This window comes from Dermochelys coriacea, chromosome 16 (genome assembly GCF_009764565.3).
Source record: "Dermochelys coriacea isolate rDerCor1 chromosome 16, rDerCor1.pri.v4, whole genome shotgun sequence".
Lineage (NCBI taxonomy): Eukaryota > Metazoa > Chordata > Testudines > Dermochelyidae > Dermochelys > Dermochelys coriacea.
This window is the reverse complement of record NC_050083.1, coordinates 9,394,358-9,415,622: the sequence shown is the minus strand read 5'-3', so window position 1 is coordinate 9,415,622 and position 21,265 is coordinate 9,394,358. Positions and strand designations below refer to the sequence as shown.

General features: G+C 48.5%; 1 protein-coding gene across 2 annotated transcripts in view; it reads left to right on the top strand.

The window, feature by feature from the left end:
* Positions 1 to 19,158, top strand: part of ASTN2 (astrotactin 2) — a 628,164-nt gene extending 609,006 nt beyond the window's left edge. Inside the window, exons 21-23 of one of the 2 annotated variants that reach the window (XM_038374351.2) lie at positions 4,357 to 4,457; positions 7,051 to 7,234; positions 18,281 to 19,158. In XM_038374351.2, the coding sequence (XP_038230279.1) occupies positions 4,357 to 4,457; positions 7,051 to 7,234; positions 18,281 to 18,518 (523 nt within the window). In that variant the 3' untranslated portion in view covers positions 18,519 to 19,158. The remainder of the gene's footprint in view (positions 1 to 4,356; positions 4,458 to 7,050; positions 7,235 to 18,280) is intronic. The other variant, XM_043498583.1, reaches the window with a different exon arrangement.
* Positions 19,159 to 21,265: the final 2,107 nt, after the last annotated feature.

Below are 21,265 nucleotides of genomic sequence, written 5' to 3'. Positions count from 1 at the left end.
ACATGTGGGGCAGCCAGAGGGCTCAGACATAACAGTGAGGTCCTGGTCACTCATTAAAGATGCCACACTGATGCGTTTGTAGCACTTAGAGCTCTGCTCAATGTCAGATACTGGCCTTTCTTCTCTTTCCATGTCCCATTCGCCCTGTGGTACCGTGTCACCACCTTCATTATTGTGACATACCCTTATCCCCTCAGGAATGCCTGAATACCAGGCATGTGATTCCTGAATACGTTTTGGCCTCCTTAAACTCACTTACCAACTAAACAAGGGTGGACCTTGGAATCAGCACAGGTGGCTGCTGTGATGTGAGTAACAGATTGCCAGAGGTATTGGCAGAAAAGCTCCTTTAGACACAGTGAGGCCACTCTGCCCAGCAACTCCAAACAGCCTGGTTCTAAATATCTGAAATGAGGTTGCCCCTACTTCCTTTGGAAGACTATTCCACAATATGAGCTCTCATTGTCAGGCATCCCCCCCCCCCACGCCCTCCCCCACCCACTGACATTCAGCCTCAGGGCCTTTTCCGTAGCTAATTCCTTTGCACCTAATTTGCACCCTCTTGGACCACACCCTGAACAATTCCTCTACTCTCCCATCTGTGTAGATCTTCTTTTCCTTCTGTTGTTTATTTACCTTATTATAGCCCTGCTGCCATGCCCAGCACTGTACCCAACCGAGGAAAACACCCCTGCCAAGTCAGAGGTTCCTGTTGAGTTTACACTCTAATGCAGGGCTGGCCAACCTGAGCTGGAGAAGGAGCCAGAATTTACCAATGTACATTGCCAAAGAGCCACAGTAATACATCAGCAGCCCCCCATCAGCTCCCCAACCCCTCTCCCAGCCCCTCCCACCCACCAGCAGCCCGCCAATCAGCACCTCCCCCTCCCTCCTGGCACCTCCAGATCAGCTGTTTCATGGCATGCAGGAGGCTCTGGGTGGAGAGGGGAGGAGCAAGGTCATGGCAGGCTGAGGGGAGGGGGTGGGAAGGGGTGGAGTGGAGGCATGGCCTGTGGCAGAGCCAGGGGTTGAGCAGTGAGCACCTCCCGGCACATTGGAAAGTTGGCGCCTGTAGCTCCAGCCCCGGAGTCGGTGCCTAGACAAGCAGCCGCATATTAACTTCTGAAGAGCCCCATGTGGCTCCGGAGCCATAGGTTGGCCACCCCTGCTCTAATGTGTACAAGGGGTAAGAAACGGGGTTGAACACAAAGCCAGGCAAAAAAAGGCACGGCGGGTTCCAACCCTTTCCCCCCAGAAGCTATGAGGGATTTCAAGGGGAGCAAGAATCAAGCCCTTTATGGGATTGGGCTCATTATGACCAGGATACTCCCTGTGATTCCTGAGGTGGAATTTCAGAACATCCTTGAGGGACTGGAGAGTTGTGGCTTAGTGGACGTGAATAGTTTGGGTTTTTTTTAATTCTGACACAGTTAACCAGAGCCAGGTTAGAATGTGTTGGACATAGGGCCCGCTGCCCATTGCAGCATAGTATTGAGGGAACCCTGCTCTAATAAACCATGATCCAGGAGACTGTGTACCTTTTCTCAATTAACCCAGCCCTGCCAGTGTTCCTGGAACTGGTGACTGAATAACTTTCCTGTTGTGTCAGGGTGAGCTCAGTGACAAGTCAGGCATGGTGCTGGTCTGGGCCTTTGACATCATCCAATGCTGCTGAAATATTTTAAACACTCTTCCAGGCAGAGACGTCACCTTCTGACCCCCCTTGCGCTCGAAGCGATTATGTGGGCACTAATTACAAAGTGCTGCAATTATGTGCTGATAAAACCTCTCGGCTTTAAAGGAAAATGCTGTGGCACAGATTGGAGCTTGACTGACTGAATGGCTACAGCTGGGGCAGAGGTTAGGGATTAAACTTGTGTTCACACATTACAAAAATAAAAAATAGCACATGCAGAAACAAATGACGCCAGTATTGCACTGAACATCAGCTGGCGGGAGAACTGTGTCGTTAGCTCTTTTTGCAGCTTGTGATGTTTGTGTTAAGCTGGTTGTGGAGAAGGAGGAGTGCTGTCCAGCAATTAGAGCTGGGGACTGGGAGTCAGGACTCCTGGGTTCCACTGCCGGTTTTAACTGCTGCCTCACTGCAAGTCGCTCAACCTGCAAGTGTCACAGTTCACCCCTCTATAAAATGGGCCTTATCATTCCTGTGGGCTGCAATGGTTTTCCATATGCTCTGATGCTTCCAGGCTAAACAACTACAGTTTTAGATGAAGGGACCACAATAAAAGGGTAAAAGCAGTGTCTCCGTGAGAGAGCACTGCGTCGGCTTCTCCTCTGTAACATGCTGTATCAACTGTGCTTCGCAAAAAGACAACTGTCGCTGTAGGCAGGCAGACTCCTTGGTGATGTATAGACAGAACTGCGCCCATGCAGACCCCAAATATAGCTAAGAAAAGACACTGTTTGTACTGATAGAGCATATCCCGTGCTTGAAAATGCTGTGAGTTGCCTTGGTGCAAATGGCAGCATTCCTTGTCGACTCTGGAGGTGGGCAGGACATGGCTACATAGCTCGATGGCTGAATTGGGGCTAATCCCAATCCCAGACAAGGCCAGTGTGTGGAAAAGAGAAGAAGCCAGTTCATACGTTGTGTATGTGTGGGTACGTTCACGCTGTAACTGGAGGGGTCCATTCCCAGGCCAGGCAGATGTACACGTGCTTGCCGTGATCGAGCTTGGACACTACAAGTAGCAGTGTGGCCAGTGTGTCCTGGCTAGCCAGAGCAGCGTGGCCCTGATGGCATGGCTAGCCAGAGCAGTGTGGCTATAGTGGCATGGCTAGTCACAGCAGTGTGGCCAGGACGGCATGGCTTGACAGAGAAGTGTGGCCCTGACGACATGGCTAGCCAGAGCAGCGTGGCCCTGACGGCATGGCTAGCCAGAGCAGTGTGGCCAGAGCGGCATGGCCCTGACGGCATGGCTAGCCAGAGCAGTGTGGCCAGAGCAGCATGGCCCTGACGGCGTGGCTAGCCAGAGCAGCATGGCCCTGATGGCGTGGCTAGTCACAGCAGCGTGGCCAGGGCAGCATGGCTAGCCAGAGCAGTGTGGCCAGAGCGGCATGGCTAGCCAGAGCAGTGTGGCCCTGACGGCATGGCTAGCCATCTGAGCACAAACCTATCTGAGACTCCTGGTTTGTACTTAGGTCGCCAGCCTGTTCCGCCACCTGTGGCACCGCCGCTACACTACTATTTGCATCACGCTAGCTCAATTGCAGCTAGTGCCTGTACATCTACCCAGGCTGGAAATTGCCCCTTCAGCTGCGTATGGTAGAGAGCCCATCCGTGGGGATGTTACTTCTGAGACAGCCAAGGATGCTGTGGACTCGGACCACAGCGAAGAAAACATATAGCACAGTCCGGATCCCACTTAAGCTTCAACAGCTTTTAAAAGAACAATTTTCACTCTCTCCCAAGAGCTGTCAGGTTTGACGTTAAGATAATAAACTGGGCTGTGCTATTTAGTGGCCCAATCTGGCTTCAGTCAGCGGGTGCCCCGTCACTGGGTGTCTCAGACCTCCAAGGAGGCCAGGTAAGCTCCTGCACTTTGTCAAAGCCAGCCCTGGAGACGTGTGTTGTACTGCCTAGCTCTGAGTAGATAAATATGGAAAGGTGCCCACTGGGAGCCGTGCAGAGGATTATGCTAGGATTTACCCGATCCCCAAGCTGATAAGAAGCTCTCTGTGTTTTACACTGTAAACCTCTGATTAGGACACTCATTGCTCAAAACCAAAAAAAAAAAAAAAAAAGGCCCACGGCCTGTTTGATCAAAGGTTCTTCCAAGCACAAGTGCCGTATTTTACTGTCAGATGCTCTCCATTCATTTCAAGTGTGAAATCAACACTCTCAGCCTTTTCCAACCCCTCTCTGGCTAGAGAATGGAGAAAAGACAACCTCCGGGTCTGTTCAAAGGATGCATACAAGCTGCTGCCACCACCGCTTTGGGCATTTAAGAGAGGAATTAAAACCTCTGTTACTTAAGGATGGAGGTAGAGGCAGCGTACTTGCAGAAACTAGTCTCCTGGCACAGTTGCAATGCGGCTGGGGAAGCAGCCCCCATAGATGAGTGACTTTATACAACTGCAGTGCAGTGGAACAGCTCTCCTGACACCAGTCCCCTTGTATAAATGCAGTGAGCAGGGCAGTGAGGCCTCAGTAGCTTTCCTTCTTCGTCCTCTTCATTATAAATTCTACTGTTCTCCTCTCGCCCACTCAAGCTGCCGGAAGTGGATGCAATGAACTTGGACCGAATAGTTTATTGCTCTTTTGGAGCCTTGTCCATGTACCATCGCGGAGCTGGTGTGGCAGCTCTCACAGCTGATCTTCTCTCTGTCTTCCAGATTTACCCTCTATGCCGTGGACACCCGAGGGAGGCATTCAGAGCTGAGCACGGTCACCCTGAGAACAGCCTGCCCACTGGTGGATGACAGCAAGGCAGAAGGTAAGAGTTCAATCTCCTGATTCCCCTGCTCCCAGACCCCAGACAGCTCTCCTGTTAATCACCTCGACCCTCCTTTTTCCCACTTCCCCTGTCCTCTGAGACACAGCTGATTGCCATGCAGCCAATGATGCAGCGGGGGTGAGGAAAGAGAAAAGAAAAGGAACAACAGTAAGAGAAGGGGAGAGAGATACTGAAGGAGACATTAAAGGAGAGTGAGGGCTTGTCTACACGAGGACACTTCAAAAGTTAATTGAAATTCAGTATTAAAGTGGCCTAAATTCAATTTTGCTCAATTCATTTGAATGACAGCATCAACACGGGGATTTAATTTGGTTTAACTAATCCACTGTAAAAAAATAATTTGGATTATCTTTCTTGGGTGTCCCTGTGTAGACAAGCCCTGAGAGAGAAAAAACAAGGGGTGAAGCTGGATTAGCCAGAGTGTTCTGAACAGCAGTAAGAGAATGAAGAGCCAAACAGGGACATGCAGAGTACATGCATGACCAAAAGCTCACAATCTGTCTGATGTTTGTGATCTGTTACTGCAGGGGTTTTCCACCTTTTTCCATTTGCGGCCTCCCACAAAATTTTGACTAGAGGTGTGGACCACTTTGGAAATCTTAGACATAGTCTGCAGACCCCAGGTTGAAAACCACTGTGTTACTGTACAAAGGGACCAGGCTTGGAGCTACAGCTGGGGGAGGGGAGGGGGGGAGAAGTAATACAAATGTCCAAAATTTAGAAGTTGGTTTCATTTTTCAGGGTTTGAAACCGGTCCCTTTTTGTGGTAGTGATATTCTCAAAATAGTTCCCTTTTTTGTCACAAACACAATATAAATTATTATAATTTTTTTCTTTTAATGAAAACCCCAGTTTTCAGAAAACAAAATATGTTTAACAATTTCTTTCATTAAAATAATGTATCCAGTATAAGGGGGGGGGGTGGTTTTCTGCATCTTTCCCTCCCCCCATTTCCAGGAGGGGGAGGGGGAGGGCATTTTCCCCCAACACCAAACAAAGAAACCCTTTTTATTCCAAAACTGTTGAGGGGCTCTGCTAGAAAACCCGTCTGTAAAAAGGAGACAATGATACCGACCTCCTTTGGAAAGCACTTTGTGATCTACTGATGAAAAGTGCCGATAAGAGCCAGGGATTATGCTCATGTTATTTTTAATGATGAGTCGCTTCATTCCTGCCTAACTTGCTTTTCTTATTATTGATAATGTTCATGGGGGGGAAAAAAACCCCAAACCCTCTCATATTCCCTCCCCCCCCCACCTATACCCAATATTCTGAGCCGTGTGACAAGTCAACCCCTTATTTAGGTGCTTCAGGGTGTGTCTTCAGAGTTAACATGGGTGTTCAGCACCTGGTTAGCCCTCCCCCCCCCCCCGGTGAGAACACCACATGGCCAAGCCATCCCTGAGTCATAGGCACCAACTCTGTGGGTGCTCCAGCCCTGAAAAAAAAATCAGCTGTTTGGCGGCAGGCGGGAGGCATGGGAGGGAGAGGGCGGAGCGAGGGTGGGAAGAGGTGGAGCCAGGGCGGCGCACTGGGGGAGGAGGCGGAGCGTTGGCAGGAAGGGGCGGGGCAAGGGTGTGGCCTTGGGGGAAGAGGTGGAGTGGGGGACGGGTGGGTGGAGGGGGGAGATGGAACACGCACCCAGAAAAATGAAAGTCGGGGGTAACTGCACCCTCACTGGCGGTGCACCCCCCCTTCCCCATAGGTGTGTCGCTTCTTTTGTGCTGCTGTAAGCTGAGCCGCTCTGAGATGCTTTCCCAGCGAATTGTGGGAGGACTTGGGGGATTGGTGGGAAAGTACTGGAGGGCTGGCAGCACTTGAGGAGTTTAGCCGGGGCTCTTGCCGCAGAGTGGGCAGATTACGAGCCCGAGAGAAAGCAGCAGTTGAGCTCTACCCCAGGCAAGCCAGATCGCCTGCATTGAAAACACCAGCCAACTCACGCAGGAGGGCTCGGTATGGGGATGTTAGGGGCAACACCCAAGTAAGAGCCTGGGTTAATTCTGCAGTGAAGATGACTCTCATGGAGAGCTGAGCTCTTGAAAATCTGGCCCATGGTGCCTAATGTTTGAGCAAGCAGTTCTCTCTACAGTGGTGCTTCCCAGCTCTGGGGTATAGGTTAGCACTACGGGTACTTTAGGCTTTTGTGCCCGGTATTCTGGCATCTCCTTCCCTCTGTGCCTCACTATTCGCCAGCTCCCACTCAGCAGCTGCAGCACTTTGCCTGACTGAGACTGGATGCAGAGGTTTAGAGTGTGCATCACTGAATGGGAGATGGCAGGCAGAGTTGAGGTGTCAAGCCCTGATCCTGCAAATGGTTCTTCAGGGGCAGACTCCCTGCACCCACTTGGAGTTGTTGAAGTCACTGGGGCTCCGTGGGGACTCTGGGTTCCAGCCATGTGGGGCCTCAGTCTGGTTCAGCTGCCCAGATAGATGGCTGTGCTCTAAAGCCAACTTCCAAGCTGCTGTGGGTGAGGTGGCCATCCCAGTCCCACAACGTCAGCCCCACTAGCTCGTTTTCCCTTCCCGCACTCCCATTCCCTTGTAAACTCCTCCTTCCCCTGCTTCTTTGCAGAGATAGCTGACAAAATCTACAACCTCTACAATGGCTACACCAGTGGGAAGGAGCAGCAGACAGCCTACAACACATTGATGGAGATCTCCACGTCCATGCTTTTCCGAGTCCAGCACCACTACAACTCGCACTACGAGAAGTTTGGAGACTTTGTCTGGCGCAGTGAGGATGAGCTGGGGCCCAGGTATCTGTGTTTTTCCATAATCCTTTGGGGTTAGTCCCTCCCACCCCATTAGAGTGGCCTAGTGTCCTACACTGCTGAGTGCATCCTGTTTAGGTGGCCATTCAGATGACCCTGATGATCCCCTAATACCAGAGAGGTAGCGTTTTGTAAACCTCACCAACCAATCCCATCATCTGCCCTGGATTGGGATAGGGGGTGCTGTAATTTAGGATTTAAGTGATTTGTAACAGTTGTTTGGGAGACCAGTCCTGGGAATAATGGGCAGTGCTGCAAATTAGGATCTGGGCCTAAGTGAACTGGTAAAGCTGTGTGGACCCAGTGCTATACATTAGGACTGAGGTGAACTGCCAAGGCTGTTATAACTTAGCAGTGACCCCTAGTCTTTTTTACATTGGAGAGTCTTCATGGCAGAGACTGTGACTCCTCCAGGATTCAAATGTGCCCTGATACTTTCAGCATTATCACAGTATACACTGATTCAATGAATGAATTAATGAATGTGGAAGTACAGAGAGTGATGCAAATTAGGACTGAGGTGCATTGTATCAGGTGTTTGGAGAGCTAAGGACTAGAATAATAAAGGGACAATTTACCCTAAGGATGTATCCAGGACTCTGCCTCAATCAGCACATCCTCTAACAGCTGTAGCATTGGTAGGTAGAAAAAGTCCAGGTGATGAAGGAGAGCAGCAGAGCACTGTACTGGGGCACTGGCAGAGGGAGCCTGTTTGGGATTTTGACAAATCAGCACTTTTTTTACTAACAAACACATTTGTTGGAAAATCCCTCCCCACCTCTGTGTTGTGTGTTCTTGAGAAGTTTACAGTGGATGGTCTACCATTTAGATCCTGCCCTATTGTTCTGAGATCTCCGGAGTGAAAGTGGCTGTCCCACGGCGATCATCTTTGCTTGTGTTCTGGATTTGAACAGCAATAAAATTAACTGAGGCTACAGTGAATGCTGGAGTTGCAGCTTCATTAACCCAGCTGTGGCCCACCAGCCTGCTACAGATGTGAAGTCTTAAAAAGGCTCTTTCTCCCCCTTTATTTTGGAGGCACAAGGCATGAGGGCCTCATGTAGCTTTTGTTTAAGGAGCAGGTTCACATGCAGAAACTGTCTTGACACCATGAGAGAGTGGAGATAAAACTTCCATTTGTTTACATGTCACACAAACAGCAGATTTTTTTTTTGAATCTGTAGTTCTAACCTTGTGATACCTCCTTAGGGTTTGGTGAATGAACTATCAGCATGTGATAGACTGTGACTTTGCAGCACAATATCTCCTAAACCCCTGCTGGTAATTAATCCTCTCTCTCTCATCTGATTGATGGAGAGACAGACAGATGAGATGTATAGTCTGTCTGTCTGTGTAATCAGCCTAATGTGACATATTGATACGTTGCCCTCACCATGGTTACTGGGCACTTTACAAGTTATAAATACTCTTAAAGATCTTAGATTTCTCTCCCTCCCTCCCACCTAAAACAATAACATGGCATTACAGTGGCCTCCCCAAATTCTAAACGCAGTGCACACTAAAACCATGCTGCAAACTGAAGCATGCCCAGGCTATGGAAGAAAATGTATTTTACAAATCTGTGTTCCCTTTTCCTTAATTTCATGCTAAGAGTGGGAATTAGCAGCTGGATAACTCTGAGATTGTGAAGAACAACGGTTCCAGCAGTAACAGCCCCCCCCCAATATTGTTTTGGGGTATTTGCAAATGTGTATTACTGGTGAACATGCAGGTTCAGAGAGACTACACCTATGGAATAGAGCATACATGGAGTATGCCATGTCAGAGTACTGGGAGAGTAAGCTGGGTTGTTTCCTGGACAAGGTGTCTTCTTATGACCTTTTTGCCACTGTTCATGAGCTGCTACCATAACTCCTCACAAAGAACATTCCAAAGTGACATGAAGCTCCCTCAGGATTTTAGATTCGGCCAGCATGCTTAGAGGTGTTTCACAAATGCCATGTTGTCAGCAGTCTGTTTCAGAAATGACCTTTTCTCTGAGTGCTCGAAAGAAACAGAAGGAGAGAACTGGGAGGTACAGATGGTTAGGGGAGCAATTAACCACAATAAACACATAATACCAATAGATTATACTTTTTTTTGGCCCACCCTGCATATTGGGCACAAACAGGGATCCACTCCTGACTCCATGCCACAATTTCTTGCAACAATTTACAACCCTCCTAGACATAAATCCAAGTTAGCCTGTGACTGGCCCTCCTACAGAGGTGACCTTGATTGTAATTTTTTGATAGCTCATTAACCTCTGATGCGCAGCCACTCTCTTCCCCTCTCCTTGATGGCACTGCAAGATGTTTGTCATTTTAAGTCATCCCTCTCTGTACAAATCCATGGGGCCACCGGCTTTCTTTATGTTTCCCCAGTAACTCCATCTGTTTCTTGGGCATCTCTGGAAGCTGAGTGACGATGCACCTATTTGTGGGCATTATCCAGCAGTAAAATACAAGCCAGGCAAACTTGTCTCTCCATGTCAAGTAAGGAGATTTGGAAAGTGCTCTCCAGCATGTCACTGATGCATCGTTATACAGAAAGCAATGTCTAGAGACATCCATGGATTCCGCAGTTGTCCTTCCACACAGAGGCAGGGATCTCTGGTTGAACTTTCAGCAGCCCCTCATGCATCTGAGTAACCAGCATCTCCTAGCCATGGGGAAGCTTCTAAAAATACCCCTGCCGCTTGCAAGCAGTTCTAGTCTCTTGACAAGAACAAACGTCTGTCCTCCAGCCTCATTTCTCAGGTTGCTCTGGCAGCGATGGAGCCCCCGACAGCGGAAGAGGTGACTGAGGATTTCCCAAGGGAACATCTCTTAATGAGATTTTAATTGACAGGCTGTTCTCGTTCCCAGGAGGGCATTCATTTTCGTACCTTGAAATGTTTATCAGATGAGCCTCAGATCCACCGTAAATGTTCACTCATAAAACTTAGTGACAAGAGGGGAGTCTATTGCCTCTGTGTAATAAATACATCATGCTGGAGTCCTTGAGAGCCCAGTTTCCATGAAAGCCACAGGTTACTGCAAACAGCTGCTCGCGAGAAGACACACTGACAACCAGATGTCTCAAACAGAAGGTTTACATTAAGGAGACATTAAAAAACTTAGCTCATAGGTGGCCCTAGACCAGGACTTGCTGTGGTCAGGACTTGGCTCCTGGTTTGCTTCATCCTGCTAGTCTCCTCTAACAAACCCCATATAACCCCAACACACGCAAAAAGAAACGCTTTCTCCAAATTTACAACAACACTTTGTTCCAACTAAAGAGAAGAATCTGTCTAGACCAATAAAGGCCTGATGCTACTATGCATTTGTTCGATCCTTCCGAGGCTTGTGTGGTGCAGGGGCGGTGCTTTGTTATGTCACAGGCTCTTCTTTTAACAGCTGTCTGGATTTTGGGGGGGTTGTTGTAGCCATCGCAACAGTGTCTGACTCTCAGCGGGAGGTGGAGGAAATAGACATGGTTAAATTGTCCCCACCCCCGTGCTCATCAGGTCAGGATGTGACATCAGCATGGGGCTTTAAGCCCCTCCTTTTCTTAAAACAAGTAACGGACCCCTGCTGACCGCAGCAGCAGGAGAAGATCCTTTTAAATGCAAGCGTCTCCACCAGCAGCTGCCTTACTGTAACAGGAGGGAATACGATGTACAGATGAGAGGCTGTGATAGCAGGGCTTGGAGTGCTGGACTCTCTATCCTCCCATCTGAGAGCCTGACAGACCTGGGTCAATTATCACTTGGGCAGAAAATCTGAATTTATAGCAAAGAAACCCCACAAGAGAACAAGACAACCAGGCACTGACCCTCTCCCCCACCTCCCGTTAGAGTCCTGGGGCGAGACCCTGCTCCACTCCAACACAGCTGTTGTTCCCTGTCTGCTCTGTTATCCTGCTTTGTACTTTCCTAGTGCCTTTCATCCTAGCATGTCAAAGTGCTTTGCAAGCAGCTAACTAGGCCCCATAGCAGCCTTGGGAGCAAGGTGAGTATTGTATTCCCAATGCAGATGGGCAAACTAAGACGGGGAAGGGTGAAGTGACGCATCATACGGGGCACAACTGGCCCAGGACAGAGCTGGAAGTAGCCAATGCAAGACACCCAGCTCTCCCACGCTCCCTGGCAGCATAGGGAATAGAACCCAGGAGTCCAGGTCTGCTACTGTAACCACTGTATCACACTCCCTTACGACAGTACTCTAATCCATGCATGAGCACTTCAAACAGCCCTAACAATCAGACCTTGCCATCTCTCTTCAGGCCCCAGTAACATGAGAGGGGAAAATGGCAAGAGAGGGCCATTACTTTTAATCCCTTCCATCATTTTTACCGCAGCGTCGACCTCCTAACTCCTTCCCTTTCACAGCAAACAGGATCAGTCCCAGGCTGGCACCGAGTTTAAACCAGCTGGCCGCAAAGTGCGATGTGACAGGCGAGGCGGAGCGGGGATGACATCATGTGGGGAGGGGGCGGGGAAGAAGCTGATAAGCTTTGGTGGGTCAGGGGGCTTAGTGCAGCCAGTGTCAGCCCTGGCTGTAGCCAGCCCGGGAGTCTGACTTCTGCAGCCATCCCCTCCTGATCCTGCCCTTTCATAGGGGAATAAATGATTGTTTCTGGCAGCAATGGGGTAGCTCGGCATTAGGAAGATTTCATTTCCAGTCTTTGAAAAGGTGGTCGCTCTGGCCTGACATCCCCCCGCAGAGAGCACTTGGATGGTGGCCAGAATTTGATTGATGGCGTTAAATTGGCAGCCCAAGAACTGCTTCTGTAATTTATTACCCGGCCTTCACCAGCAGGCTTCTCTCTCTTTCTCTCCTTTCCCCTGGTCTCTTTCTCTCCTTCTTCCTTTTTTTAATAAAGAAAAGATGTCAGCCAAAAGTCTAACATTTAAGCCTGACTTCATTAACCCTCTCAAACAAGTGAGCCACACCAGCTCCCCCCAGGAGAGCCAAGCAACCTGGCCGTTGGTGATGGGGTTTGTCATCAACCCGGGGATAGCACAATCCAGGTATCCATTTCCCTCCTGATCCTCCACTCCAGCATGTTCCTCTGCCCCCTCCTTGGTTTCTCCTGCATGGAGCTGTTGTCTCCTCTGCTTGTCCGTCGGAGCCATTTGCAGTTGGTGCATCCCCTGGGCCATTCCATCACCTGCTGCTTACCCTGGTTACACTCCTTAAGGCTCCCCAGCCATTGAGCAGAGCCAGACACCAGCAAAGCAGCTGGCGTGAGATGGAAAGATGCAACCACATGTCTGCTGGAGAACAGAACAAACCCACCAGTTGTCCCCAGGAGATGATAGATAGAGGGAGTGGCATGTGTTTGCCCTGTGCTGCCATAACAGCAATGGCCCAGGACAGGCTGGAGGAAGCAAGCTGTGTGAGGGAGTTTTCAGTGGTGTCTAAAGGTAAAGGGATGGAGAGGGGGAAAGAGAGGAGAGGGGACAGGGGAAACCATAGAAGGGACAAGAAGGAAATGGAGAGGGAGAGATAAGCAGATGGCACAGAAGAGGGAGAGAAAAGACGAGGGAAGCAAACACAGGATATGGAATGGAGGAGAGATGGGACAGTAGGCACATTTAGGCATGTCCTGGAGATCTAGGCCTTCATCTGAAGCATCTGGCATAGGCTAGGGACAGGATATTGGACTTGATGGACCATTGGTCTGAATCCATCCTTGGGGATCTGGGGTTATGAAGCTCAAGGCATGACCCTATTTGCACCCATTTTGATGCGGGGCATGACATTGATGCATTGTGCACTGCCCTAGAGCAAGTAGAGGGGACTCACTAGTGGGTAAATGCAGCTTCCCTTTATTGTAGCACGTAAGGGACAAACTCTCAGCTATTCCTGCCCATCCACACATCCATCTCCTGTTTGCCTTCTCAGCAATAGAGCCTGCAGTGAGTGTCACCTCCCGTCAGTCTCTCCTGTTGCATCCACTCAAGCAGGCAGTCCCAAGGTGAGCAGAATAACACAGGTCGTTCCATTTGCAACTTCAGCCCAGAGTTGGACCACCCCCTCTTCCCGAATCACCCAACGGGCAGAGAACACCACACAATATTACTGATACCAAGATAGCTATGACACCTCCCTCACACACTTTGTCCAAACTCACGCCAAACACCAGCTGTCTCCAGAGCAAGCCCAGTGTAGGTATCAGTGTTGATTCACCCAGTCAGGCCTGCTTCTTAGGGTCTGTCTACACTGCAGTCAGAGGTGTGACTGCAACACATGTAGACGTAACTGAGCTAGCTAGCTTGAATAATTCTAGCAATGAATCCATAGCACCAGGAGCTGTACAAACCTCTGGAAGCTGGACAGATTTAGACTGAAAATAAGTCATACGTTTTTAAAAGTGTGAGTGCAATTAACCCAGGGTCGTGGTGGATTCTCCCATTTTTAAACTAAGACTGGATGTTTTTTTACAAGATCTGCTCCAGGAATTAATTTGGAGAATTTCTATGGCCTGTGCTAAACAGGAGATCAAACTAGATGATCAAGTGGCCTTGGAATCTGTGAATCTGTGTAGTCCAGTGGCTAGCCCATGCTGCCATGACTTCACTGCTATAGTTGTTTGAGCTAGCTAGATCAAAGCTAGCTTTGGTCATACCTCTGATTGCAGTGTAGACATACCTTCAATCTTCCAAACAAGAACGTGTTTCCAGATGTGTGCTCAAAATAGGTTGGTCTTTTCTTTCTTTAACTACCTTCCTGTTTTCTTTTCTTTTATTCAGATAGACTGGGTAATTCCCACCAATATAAGCCTTTTCATTTCTTTGGCAAGGTTTGACCTTTGAAGCAAACACCCAACACACGGTCCCCTCTCCCAACACACTGTAAAAGGTTCATGAATGTTAATAGATTTTGTCTCCCTAAACTGGCCAGGGAGAGCTCACAACTCGGGGCCCAGTTCACAACCCAGCTGGCTTGACTTTGAGAGAAGCTCAATGGGAATGTCTTTAGCGTGAACTGGAAATGGCCATTGCTGTCTGACTGGAGCTGGTGAAAACACAGAAAGCTGGTTTCACAAATAATGTTGAAATTTCAAATTTGTTTTCATTCCGATAGGTTTGAACTAGGCCCAGTTTTCTTCATTTCTTTTTAAAAATTGCATTTTTTTACTGTCATAAAAAATTCAAAAAGTATTTTCACTATTTTTTGACAAATATTTTTAGGGAAAATTAGCCCCCAGAAAGAATGAAAAATGACAAAATTTGGACAGTGTTGAGAAGGGTTCATGAATATTTTTGTTCCTCTCCCACAAGAAAAAAGGTTGTTTTCTGACGAAAACTTGTCATTCAAAAATGTGTAACGAATTTTATATCTACCCGTTCCCATCTACATTTAGTAATAGCAGGCATATCCCGATGCTATGCTGCAGACATAATGTTCAGAAGCACTGGACTCTTTTAGACACGAGTCTAAATCCTATGCTTGCTTACATCCAGTGCAATCCACATTGAAGTTAATGAACTCTACGCAGTGAAAGTCAGTGCAGAATATGACTCCTTGGTGTGCATTGCTTTAGCTATGGGATCCTCACTGAAAATATCAATTTCCATAATGGGAAACCTCCAGAGTATTTCCCATTTTAACAATTTCTGGCAAGGATTGGGGTGGGGCGAGGCAGGCGGTATATCACTGGTGAAGTTATGCATCTTGGATTGCAGGGAGAGGGAGTACCTCTCTGCTAGGGTGGTGGCTACTTAATGGAATTGTGTTAGCGGGAGTTGGAAGGTGTTGGTCAAAGCTCAAGCCATCACATCGCATGTATGTGCCTCCCTAGAAACAGAGAGTCATACCTGGTTGTGAAGGCTTGATTGGCCTCCAGTCACTGCTGTTTTGACTTGTCGCTCTATCACGCATTTCTGTCTGTACTGCACTCTTTTGTGACTCACGGTGAATTCTTACTTGGAATCTCAATTAGTGAGATGCCTCAGAGAGAGCAGCCGCATCAGAAAATAGTCATGCTCCCTTCCAAAGAATCGGGGTCTGAAGCACCAGAAAGCTTTCATAATAAAATAATCCCCATGTTTATACCTAGCTGACTGAGAGCGCTGCCCCTGACATGTCATTATTGGGAATTGACATTCCTTCGGTAACTGTAACAAACCCCAAACCTAATTCCAGAGCTTTGCTGCGGCACGAGCGGGACAGGGAATAATCTGAAGTGAGCTGTAGCTCACGAAAGCTTATGCTCTAATAAATTTGTTAGTCTCTAAGGTGCCACAAGTACTCCTTTTCTTTTTGCAAATACAGACTAACACGGCTGCTACTCTGAAACCACTCAAATAAACTCTCTTTCCCCACTTTTGATTTAGCACTTTGCAGGCTCTCACTAGGGGAGGGTTGACCTCTAACTCTTAATTTTGTTTTGCCTTTGGGGTTTGTTGCACGTTTCCTTCTCTACTGTTACAGAGTTGGGTTCTTCCTAGCCCGTTCCCCCTCTGAAGACTTGATGAAATGCAGAGAGGGCGGCTGTGTGCTTGGGTTCCTCCCTGGGATGAGGCATGAGTGGGGGGAGGCAGGTATTCTGGAGAACTCCAGATAAGTAAGGGAAGGAGAGGGCAAGGTATCCCCATTTGGCTTGTCACTTCTCCAGTAGCTTCCTGTAGCAATGAGTTTGAGGGTTCTGCCATGGTGATAGATAGATGGCTAAACGGATGGATAGGTGGATGATGGTGGATGACTTATGAGGAGAGGCTGAGGGAACTGGGATTGTTTAGTCTGCGGAAGAGAAGACTGAGACGAGATTTGATAGCAGCCTTCAACTACCTAAAAGGGGGTTCCAAAGAGGATGGATCTAGACTGTTGTCAGTGGTACCGGATGACAGAAAGAGGAGTAATGGTCTCAAGTTGCAGTGGGGGAGGTTTAGGTTGGATATTAGGAAAAACTTTTTCACTAGGAGGGTGGTGAAGCACTAGAATGCGTTACCTAGGGAGGTGGTGGCATTTTCTTCCTTTGAGGTTTTTAAGTTCAGGCTTGACAAAGCCCTGGCTGGGATGGTTTAGTTGGGGATTGGTCCTACTTTGAGCGGGGGTTGGACTAGATGACCTCCTGAGGTCCGTTCCAACACTGATATTCTATGATTCTATGGTTTGTTCACAATAGTCCATGTTTCATCAGCTTCTTGAGAATCGTGATCAACTTGTTACTTCACTGGAGTTGCACCAGTGTAACTGAGAGGCAAATTTGGCCCCTGGGTTGGGGGAGGAAGCCCAGCTTCCAACAGGATGTTTGCTTCTCTCTCTCTTTCAGCCAACTGAGAAATAAAAAAAGAAGGGAGCATACATTAAACTCTGGAGTCCCCAGGGAGTTATTGAAGGAACAGTTTTGGTTCAGGAATGTATTGCCAAATCAGTCATATATATCTATTTTACTCTAATTGCCAAAGATTCCGGTAAGAGTAGCTTTACTTGAGCTGCTCATACCACCCAAGCCCTAGCCCCAGCGGGAGTTTGCCAGTTTTGAAGCCATAGGGCAGGGCTCTGGAAACTTTCTGTGATGTGTCAGTATAACTGAAAAGGGTGTTACTGCCTAGAGGGTGTTACTGCGTAGAGGGCAGCCTAGGTTAGATGACCCAATGCAGTTGAGAGACGTGATGAATTGTATTCCCAACTTTTTATCTAGAGCAGGTCACTAAACCTCCTTGTGCCTCAGGTTTCACATCTGTACGCTGGGAATAATAGTATAGATTCCATAACCCTTAATTCATAATCATAGAATCATAGGATTGGAAGGGACCTCGAGAGATCATCTAGCCTAGTCCTCTACACTCATGGCAAGACTAAGTATTATCTAGACCATCCCTGACAGGTGTTTGTCTAACCTGTTCTTAAAAATCTCCCATGATGGAGATTCCACAACCTCCCTAGGCAATTTATTCCAGTGCTTAACCACCCTGACAGGAAGTTTTTCGTAATATCCAACCTAACTCTTCCCTGGCTGCAATTTAAGCTCATTGCTTCTTGTCCTATCCTCTGTATCATCTGTAAAGCATTTCGAGATCCTTGCATAGCAAGTGCTTTAGATATTTAATTACAGTAAAAGCTGTGTTATCCAGCCCTTTACCAACTGGAAAGCTCTATAAACTGGCATTTTTAATCTTCAGAGAAAGTCCAGTTTATAGTCCAGTTGGCGAGGGGCTGCGGTTCCCAGCCAATGGGAGCTGTGGAGCCAGCGCTCGGGGCAGGGAGGGGGCAACACACAGAGCCGCCTAGCCTCGCCTCCACCTAGGAACAGCAGGGGTAGGTCACAGCTTGCGGGGAGCTGCTCGAGGTGAGCGCCCCCCTGGATCTGGCACCCTGAAACTGCTCCCATGCCCTAACCGCACCCCCTCCTACATCCAAACTTCCTCCCTCTTAGTTAACCTGAATTTTTCTCTTACCGGCACCCCCCATTTCCCAACATGCCAGATAAAAAAGCTTTTACTGTAATTAGGAATCAGAAGACAGACTCTATCGATCTATCTACTGGCAACTGTTAACAGAACTGTTTTGTGTATGTGACAGGACAAACTACCAACAGAACTTAGGAGCCCTGGTTAGCGCTAAGTGAATAATTGTTTTAGGTTTTTTGGTGGTGGCCGAACCAAAATTGATATTTTTTTTCTTGCCGAAATGAAAAACCGAAAAAAATTTCAGTCTGGTTGAACAAAATATTTTGGATGTTGAATCAAAATAACATCTTGAAACAAGTTGTCTGTTCAAATTGACATTTTCTAAACAGAATGTCAATTCCAAGGGATTGTAACAGCTCATTTTATAACAGCTCATGTTGAAAATGCCAAAACAAACCATTTCAATATTTAAAAAAAGATCTTTTTTGTTTGATTGGTCAGTTGGTTGTTTTTTGGTGGGAGGGGTATGCACAACTATTGGCTAAATTCAACCTGAAAAATGAATTTTTCGGCAAATTTACTATTTCCCAAAACAATGTCACCCACCTCTAGTCCTGGCTCCTAGCTCCCTGGTCTAACTGCTTCCACCTTCTTGCTATGTCTCCATCTCCTCTTCTCCCTTCCAGGAAAGCTCACCTGATCTTAAGGAGGTTGGAGAAAGTTAGCAGCCACTGTTCGACCCTGCTCCGCAGTGCCTATATCCAGAGCCGCACTGACACCATGCCATACCTGTTTTGCCGCAGCGAAGAGGTCCGGCCAGCCGGCATGGTCTGGTACAACATCCTAAAGGACACCAAAGTGACGTGCGAAGAGAAGATGGTCTCCATGCTGCGCAACATGTACGGGGAATCCAAGGGGCGGTGAGGGACGATGTTGGCCTGGAGCTGTGGAAGGGAACTCTGAGGAGTCATGGACGTGTGATAACCTGAGTAGCTGGTGGGCTTAGGGGAAGGGTGACATTCAGATGGAGGGGACAGCAAGGCCAAACTGGACTTTTTGACACGGGTGGTGGAGAAACGAGAAATCAGCCAGTTGGACTTTGATTTCCCTTTTTATTTTATTTTTTAAAATGAAAATGCCTAATTTGACTCAGTAGCACCGTCTCTCCTTTTTAATCTTTTCTTACCGAATTTCCTGGACTACACACTCCAAATCTGAGAGGAAGAGAAATCCAAAAGAGCCAGGTCAGGGCACAGGAGAGCTAGCTGCGCCCTCCCATGCTAGCCTTGGAAGCGGACGAGGTGGGAAAGGGGAGCCTCTGCCTTAGAGTGTCAAGGAGCCAAGGCGAAGCGTCTCAGTTCTGGGAGGCGACACCGGGAGCTGGAGGTACCATCCTGAAACCGAAGATCATGGAGATTAACGCCAGCCGGGCAGGTGCAAAGACATTGCAGGCAAACTGGGGGTTTTTTAATACTCTGAGTTTGCAGAACTGGTGCTTGTGGAGTCTTCGTTTGCAGGGCTCCTGACAGGTTGTTCTGTGCATTAAAGATTCATATGAAGTCCACTTTATCCGCCTGCTGGGTATTTTTTGCCAACACACGTCTCTGCCGTGGCCTTTTGCAGGGTCTTTTTGCAGAACGACCTGGGGAGGAAACGAGTCTCTTCAGAGCTCGAGTAAAAGAAATGCGAGTGTTGGGTACAGTATTAAGAGAAGAATCCCAGTATGTGGAACAATAAGACACTTCTCAATGCTGGATTGGGGTGGGGGTGATGGGAACTGAGCATTTAAAGAGGGTGGGGAGGGCCTCTTTTTGTCTGCAGACTCCTTCTATAAAGCCAGATAACTCTTTGTTCTCAGCTCCTGTTGTCATAAGAGGTCTGTGCTCGTGGGAAAACCCTATAAGGCAGCCAAGGGCTAGATATCGTCTTTTAGCATCTGAGATGGATAAGGTTGGCACACGTTGATGGAGCAAGGTGGGAGGCTGAGGATAGAGGAACCCGATCCAGAGCCCAGTGAAGCAGGTGGGAACCTTTCCATTGACTTCAGTGGTGCCAGTGAATTTTTCTTTCAGTCCAGAAGAGGAGTTTGGTCTGGGCCTGAGTTGGTATCTGCTGAAGAAGCAACTCAAGTAGGCCCAAGACTGAATGGAGACAGAGGTTGGAATTTCTCATTTGTGAGGTCCCTCAGGGTTCATTGCAGAGCAGATGGGGGGCTGATCAGTCCTCTTGCCTTAAAGAAAGAGAGGGTGGTGGAAGGATCATTGATGACACAAAGGAAGAACACCCCTTCTTCTCAGCTCTTCTGGGGCTGTGAACACACTATGTGTTTGTACAGCACCTAACACCAACGTGGCCCAGTCCCTCCTGGGGCCTCCAGATGCTACCACCAGACAAACAATAAATAATAGCAATAACCTTCAGAGAGTCATCTGTGGTAAGCTCCCCCAGCAGCCCTCCCGGCTCCCCTGTGTCCAGACCCAAATTTGCTTAGATACAGACCTGTAGCATCTTGGAGCTGAGGTCCTGCCTGCTGCTGTGCCCCTGAAGGGTTAATCCCATGGCACCTAAAACACCCTACGCTGTGATCTTCTTTCTCCCTCCTGTTAGGCCTTGCTCCTGCTTTGCATGCCGTTAGGCCTCAGGAGATTGTGAGTTACCGGTCCCCATTAGTCAACCGTTCCCTTTGCTGTAGGTGGGGCCACAGTGAGAGAATGCGAGAAGAGATGAAAAGGCCGGAGAGCCTCTCTCCTCCCTGCCCCGTGCCTGTGCACAGAGGCCAGTCACAATATGCAGGCCCTGTCCAGTCCTAGTGCATCCATGGACAGAAGCCGCCTCTTTTTCAGAAATGCCGAGACCGTGCAAGCTTCCACTGACTTCGATAGGCAGCTCAGTACCTCCTGAAATCCACATTGTAGCTGGGGGGGGAGTGATTTCCAGCACGTATCCCTGCTAGCTTTGACCAAGGTAGCACACTGAAAAGCACAGCCTCGCCACCGCAGTGCAGGCAGCTGCACTGGCTAGTCACCCAGGTACGTACCTAGGGGCTCAGTCCAGATTGTACTTGGGCAGCTAGTTCATGCTGCTGCAGCTACATTGCAAATTTTAGTGGGCTAGATTGATTGGAACTAACGGCAGGTATATCAAAGTATACCTCCAGATGCAGCAGAGACATGCCTGTAGAGGGCTGCGAGGTTGTTCTGGCCAGCCACACACCCTCCACCACTTGACAAGGAGCACACTGCAGCCTCTCCAGTGACGCTGCAGCGGGCACACTGGTTTGTACTGGCCAGCAGGAATTCTGGTTGCGTCTCAGCGGCTCCTCGTGCGGGCAAGCCCTCGGGACCCTTTCCAGCTCCTAAGCCTGCCAGGGATGCCAGCCAGGATTTAATTGCTCGTACAGCTCCTTTTAAATATACACCCCTTGTTCCGACCCTATAGGGTAGCGAGCAGCTCGGCTGCCCCGGGCATCACGTGTTCATTCTGGACATGGGAGACAAGGTTAAGGAAATATTTGTTGCAATCTGCTATTGTAACACAAACAAACTTTGAAGTGCACATGAGGTCCTGTTTGATGCCCTGGCTGGTGTTTTGGCACCGTACTGCTGTGTTGTGTTCCTATTGCATGTGCTGCCATGAAAAATACCAGCCGTGGCTGTGAGGAAAATCTGTTG